Here is a 6,132-nt window from a genome sequence, read left to right as displayed (position 1 = left end):
CAGCTTTGTTCCTTCCATTGCAGCTATAAGTTCCGTCTCAAACCCCATAGCCTTTTAATTTCAAGTTCCGAATAAATTTCGGGTTCGTTCTTCTTCCTGTGTCCCTGTGTTATTTCATCTGATTGAGTTGTTTTTTAAATGGCATCAAAACGCATACTGAAAGAGCTGAAGGACTTGCAGAGAGACCCTCCGACCTCTTGCAGTGCAGGTCCTATAGGCGAAGACATGTTTCATTGGCAAGCAACAATTATGGGTCCTTGTGATAGTCCTTATGCTGGAGGTGTTTTCTTAGTTTCTATTCATTTTCCCCCTGATTATCCCTTTAAGCCTCCCAAGGTACCTAATCATTCATTCATCTCTTCTTCTGCTTCCAATATCCAGTTTCTATGGCTGAATTCCTTTCCTTTTATATATATATGGAATCAGGTGGCGTTTAGGACGAAAGTGTACCATCCTAACATTAACAGTAATGGAAGCATATGTTTGGATATTCTTAAAGATCAATGGAGCCCTGCTCTTACCATCTCCAAGGTTTCATTTCACTACTTTTAATTCTTAAGTTTTAATTATCAACGGCTTCTAAACTTAGCTTCAAATTTGGTTGCCTCTTTAATTACAGGATTACTGTAAGAAAGTTTAAGAAGCTAACAGGTTACTTTAATCAAATTCGGAGACTAACGAATACGGGTGTAAACGAGCTGGACCTAGGTAGGTTCGATATTGACTCATTAATATCTCGAGCCGTGCCCTCTCGAACCGAGTTTTGATCGAGCCGAGCTTTAATCGAATCTGACCGAACTTTTATTAAGTTTCTAATGAGTTTTAACAAAATTCATCGTACGTGTGTAGTAGCGTAGGAGATAAAAAACAAAAAAAAACTTATAACATATTCCATAGGGGTTTAAAAAATTTATAAAGAAAAACAATCATATTATGACAGAGTTTCAAGAATAGTGATGATACTCTTTATCGGAAAACACAAACTCACAAAAAAAAAAAAACAATGAATATATATTAAAGTTTGTAATGTATTTTTTTTCCTTATCAAACCTAATGTAAAGATCCAAAGATCTAACCTTTTTTGTATTATTTTTCTTATGGGTTAAATCTTGTGTGAATTGTGATGAAAACTAATAATGAAATAAAAATTTAAAACAATGAAATATATATATTAATTAAAAATAATCCAACCAGTTTGTAAGCTTTCGAACCGAGCTCGAAGAAGTTCAAGCTCAAACTCGATAGTGCTCAAGCCGAGCTTTGACCGAGCCGAACTGGAATAGTTTATGAACTACCAAGACTCATTGACACCCTTACTAACGAAACACTTTGTACGTTTAGGAAGTCAATCGATTCTTTTTAGCTAACTTTAAAGGGCTTATAATGTATTAATCTAACTTTAAAGACTGAACACATCAGGTACCTGAACTTGGCTAGAAAAAATATTTTTTAACACTGTCTTTTTAAACTTGCTTAAAATGATTTATTAACCTTCTAAACTTGTTTAAAATAATATATTAGCCCGTTGAAACGATTAAAAATATTTAATAACCTTTAAATTTGCATAAAATGATACACGTTTTAACTTATCAAAATCCTTCGTTATTATACTACATCGTCTGATTATGATTATAGTTTATTACTATTTATATAACATGTTATATTGTTGGAATGGTGTTGAGTAGGTGCTGCTGTCAATATGCTCATTGTTGACAGACCCAAATCCAGATGATCCGCTAGTGCCTGAAATAGCGCACATATACAAGGCTCAGAGGGATAGGTACGAGGCTACTGCTCGAAACTGGACACACAAGTATGCCATGGGTTGACCATTTTGTTTCTAGTCAGGGACGGATCTAGAAGAGTTTGGAGAGTTTGAGCATCACTGGTCACTAGAAAACATTAAAAGTTCTATGGAAATTGTACACGGGTTTTTAATTTTTTATATAAAAACAATAAAAATATTAATTTAACACCCATAAATCACAAGAGATGTTATATCCTAATATAATATTGTGATGCTATTCATAAAACTATAATTTGTGTCAATTTATTACTATTATACTTATTTAATTGTTTATTTCTTACCCATGGTAACACAACTTTTCCATATAGAACAATGCACCTAATCAATCAATTATATGTATGTGGTTTGTGCTATATTGAAACTCATGTATTCCGTTACTATTTATCCTGAAAGGTTTCGACCAGGAGCAAGTATGAGGACTGACTTTATAAATATGACTTTGGAAATTAACTAAACCGTAAAAGGTTTAGTACAACATGCATCTAACTGAACCCATACTTGGTATCTTGGTCCCGTTAGGCGATCAATCAAAGTACGCCATCTAGATCTCATAGTGAACTTGGTATAAGAATTCAATCTAGAGTGTTACATGAGAACCAACTATGACTATTCTAACCATGTGGTGTTCTCATATCGGATCAATCTAGAGCTCACTGTTTTATAAACCCTAATGCCCCTGATTTGACATTCAATATATGTAACCGGTGAAACACCATTACAATCAAGGCACATCTTATTCTTTAGTTAGTTATCGTTCTAATGATAGTAACAGACTGGAGATATTCAGATTAGTATTTTGTTGGCTCACGGTTTCACTTGGTTTTAGGTGTTTTTGCTTCTGATGTGTTATTACGATCTTTCGAAATCCAACAGAAACATCTTATGATTTTGAAATTGAATTGTGCTTAGATGTGAAATAATAAAAGAAAAAAGAAATGGCAGCAAAAGGAACCCACGAAAAATTGAAATTAAATTCATAATATAAAATAACATAACACAAATTAAAATAAATACATAACACAAATTGGATTCAAATTAAATACATAACACAAATTATAAAAAAATACTTAGCCTAATATATATTGTCACATTTTAGAGTGATCAGCTATAGCAATTTTATCCATACTTGATGTATATTTAGCGAGGGTTGTGAAATCTTGTACGTGAATTTCATCGAGCTGAGTATCTTCATGCTGCTTAGTTCTACGATTAAATTCAACAAAAGATACTTGTCACTCCGCTCTATCTACTTTTAACTCATCCCAAACTATTCCATCAAGTGTATTGGTATTTTTTAGCTTTTGTGGCTTTTTATCCACATTTTGACCCATTAGACGTTGTTTAATCGCTTTTTATGTTCCATCTTCACTTACCTCCTGACTTGAGCCTAAAGAAGTGTATGAATATGTGGTATAATTTTTGGTTCTCTATGAAGAATCTTAAGCCTTGTTTTTACTAAAATCTCGTGCCACTTAGACTTCCCTTTTAGGATTTCCCAATAGTGAATATAAGGAAAGTGTATATAGTTAATTGGAATTAGTAATTACTTGTGCTCCGTCATGGCCGTTCGGGTGGATATCCTGAATCTTAGTGTATGCTTCAAGAAAACCAGAAACAACCTTACTAATTTTGACAGGAACTTGTTTGGCCATTCACCTTAGGACCTTCCTTCTTCCACAGATTATAGTAACTTGCAATCTTCTTCCAATAATCCTTCCTCGCTTCATTGGTGCCCACAATTGGATATATGGCTATTACCAACCAATTGTGGCATAAATGTATATCATGTACAATGTTCCACTTTATGTTCAATGATTTTGGATTGGTTGCATTTTGTTCATGCACTTTAGGAACTTTGAACTTGGCAAAGGATCTGGTATTTGGATATCCTTTAGCATGGTGGACGACCCTAAACTATCTTTTCTCATATTTTCAAGAGTCTTATACGGTTTTTGATGATACAAGATACGAGGATAGTAGCCCAACATCATTGGATGTTTATTGGGTGCAATCATAAGAGTGAAGTAACCATGGGGATTATAGTACATTGGAAGTTCAGGGCATATGACATATGCAGATCATATTAATAACTACGTGGAATGGATCAGATAAGAGATATTTGAGAGTTTGGATTTGAGAGTTTGAATTTGCGAGTTTGAATTTTTGTGTTTTGAGAATTTACAACGCATGAGTACTATTGGTTGTATTCATCATGGAGATCCATTTTCAAAAAAAAAAAAAACTAACAAAACTATGAGAAATTTTGTGATTTGTTGGGTTAAAGTACATGTATATAAATAATTTTATAAAAAATAATTATCATTAATTGAAAATATATTCATTGAAGAGACTTTTTTTATGTATACATTTGCTAGACTTTTTTATATTAAAACCTTTATCTTCTCTCCGGCCGCCTGATGCGCCCCCGAGCTGTCGCTCGAAAGCTCACTAAGGGATAAGTGTACCCCGTCGTTATCAAGTAATAAAATTTGGACAAGTCCAGATATCGAATCCATAGGATTTATACCGCAAGTACTAAACTACTAGGCTTCTAATGTTATCTAGGCTATGGGGGGGTTAGATTGAGTTTATCTAAATTGAACCTACTCCTAAGTGATCATAAGCAAGGTAATCTAACCTGGAAGTGCATGGAATGACATGACAATACTAATTTCAACCTAATTTAACACTTAATTACTAATCTAATCTGAGTTGCTTAGGTCTAAGGCGATTAAATCTACTTATCCTTCTAGGGTTCCTAGTTCGTTATTTCCCTTGTCAGGCCAAAACTAGCTCTTTGGTTTAGCAATTTGGGTCTTACAAACTATAAGGTTGTTAATCTTATAGGTTCTTCGATTAGGGTTAATCAAATTCGACTCGCAATATGAACCTAGACGATATTTGGATTATTGAATGATTTAAACCAATTAGGTAAAGTATAAACAGAAAGGAAATAACAACCAATCGGTTCCTTGAACTGCTTTAAGATAATTTGGAAGTATTGAAGATATTGGCTAAGTTTTTATGTCTAATTAACAGAAGGTCGGATACTTTTTATTGTTACACTTACTTTTCTTAACTCCAGGGATGCCCTCATGCTCATCATTACCTTAACTCCAATTCAGACCACCAAGAGCAAGACATGTCAATCCATGTTATGTTGCACCAACTATATCATCATCCCAAAGAGGAGTTGCATAAAAAATGCCCAAGTCAAGCACAAATGTTCACCCCATAAGGGTATCTTGTCTTAAAGGACTGTTTGAGATATTTAAATATGTGAGGTCATCCATGGACAAATGATTGAAGTTGTTATCTGTTTTGTGTGATTGTTGTGGTGATCTCTTTTTGTGCCATAAACAATGATGTCAAGTGCCAAATATTTGGTCAAGTATGTTTTGAACAATGTACTCTTTTTTGGACATGATTTGAACAAAATATTATGGACAATCTATGTAATTGCCAAAGTCATTATAGAATTAGCAAATTCACCTTTGGACAAGTTATATGACATGGTGATGTAAAGCACATTGTCATATATATATATACATATTTAAGTTGTTATATGTTTTGTACCAATTTGGTTGTTATACATATTTCTTACCATCTATAAACACCTTATTGTTTTGCCTATTTCATACCAATTGCAAATGCCTTGCCATTTCATACCAATTGCAAATACCTTACTATTTCATATCAATCGCAAACGCCTTATTGTTTTGCCTATTTCATACCAATTGCTAATGCCTTACTATTTCATAGCAATTGCAAATTCCATACTGTTTCATAACATTTGCAAATTTTTTAAGCAACATTAACTCATTGATAAATAAACAATATCAATTACAGTTTAATCAACACTAACTTGTTCATTGAAAAACATACATTTTCATTTAGGAATTAACACATACACCTTCACGACAGTACATATTACATATTACATATATTCAAGGCATTACATACCCTTCAAGGTAGCCAACTAAGTTTTTCAACAAAATCCTTAACACTTTGCAACCTAATCACAATAACCATTAACAAACATATGAGTAGAACTCCTACACATAATTTTGAGATAGGCTTTTTCTTCTTGAAATAATCCTCCACAATCGATCAGTTATGTAATCTCTTCATTCTTTCTCAAATTTAGGACATGCAACTCCTTATTTTGTTCTGCCGAAATTTTCTCTTCAAATCGCAATTCAATCTCATGAGTACATAATTTTGCAATTTCTTCCTCACAAGCATTTCTTTTCTACTTCATCTCCTCCACAATTTATTTTCCTCTATCGCATGTCGGTTGGTCAATCCATTCGAAAAACACATGC

General features: G+C 33.3%; 1 protein-coding gene across 3 annotated transcripts; it reads left to right on the top strand.

Moving 5' to 3' along the window:
• LOC136200577 (ubiquitin-conjugating enzyme E2 8-like) lies at positions 1 to 2,085 on the top strand. 3 transcript variants are annotated; one of them, XR_010673393.1, is made up of 4 exons: positions 13 to 336; positions 427 to 531; positions 620 to 708; positions 1,686 to 1,824. XR_010673393.1 is itself a non-coding variant. In XM_065990949.1 (3 exons), exons 1-3 carry the CDS (start codon positions 139 to 141, stop codon positions 1,827 to 1,829), a joined length of 447 nt encoding a protein of 148 aa, XP_065847021.1. In that variant the 5' UTR covers positions 21 to 138; the 3' UTR covers positions 1,830 to 2,085. The 3 variants fall into 3 exon arrangements, 2 of the variants coding, with proteins under 2 accessions (XP_065847020.1, XP_065847021.1); XM_065990949.1 differs by lacking the exon at positions 620 to 708 and having other exon boundaries at positions 21 to 336; positions 1,686 to 2,085; XM_065990948.1 differs by lacking the exon at positions 620 to 708 and having other exon boundaries at positions 1 to 531; positions 1,686 to 2,085.
• Positions 2,086 to 6,132: the final 4,047 nt, after the last annotated feature.

The sequence above is a fragment of the Euphorbia lathyris genome, chromosome 7, assembly GCF_963576675.1.
Source record: "Euphorbia lathyris chromosome 7, ddEupLath1.1, whole genome shotgun sequence".
Taxonomy (NCBI): Eukaryota; Viridiplantae; Streptophyta; class Magnoliopsida; order Malpighiales; family Euphorbiaceae; genus Euphorbia; species Euphorbia lathyris.
The sequence above is the reverse complement of the archived record's forward strand: the minus strand, read 5'-3'. Positions and strand labels throughout refer to the sequence as shown.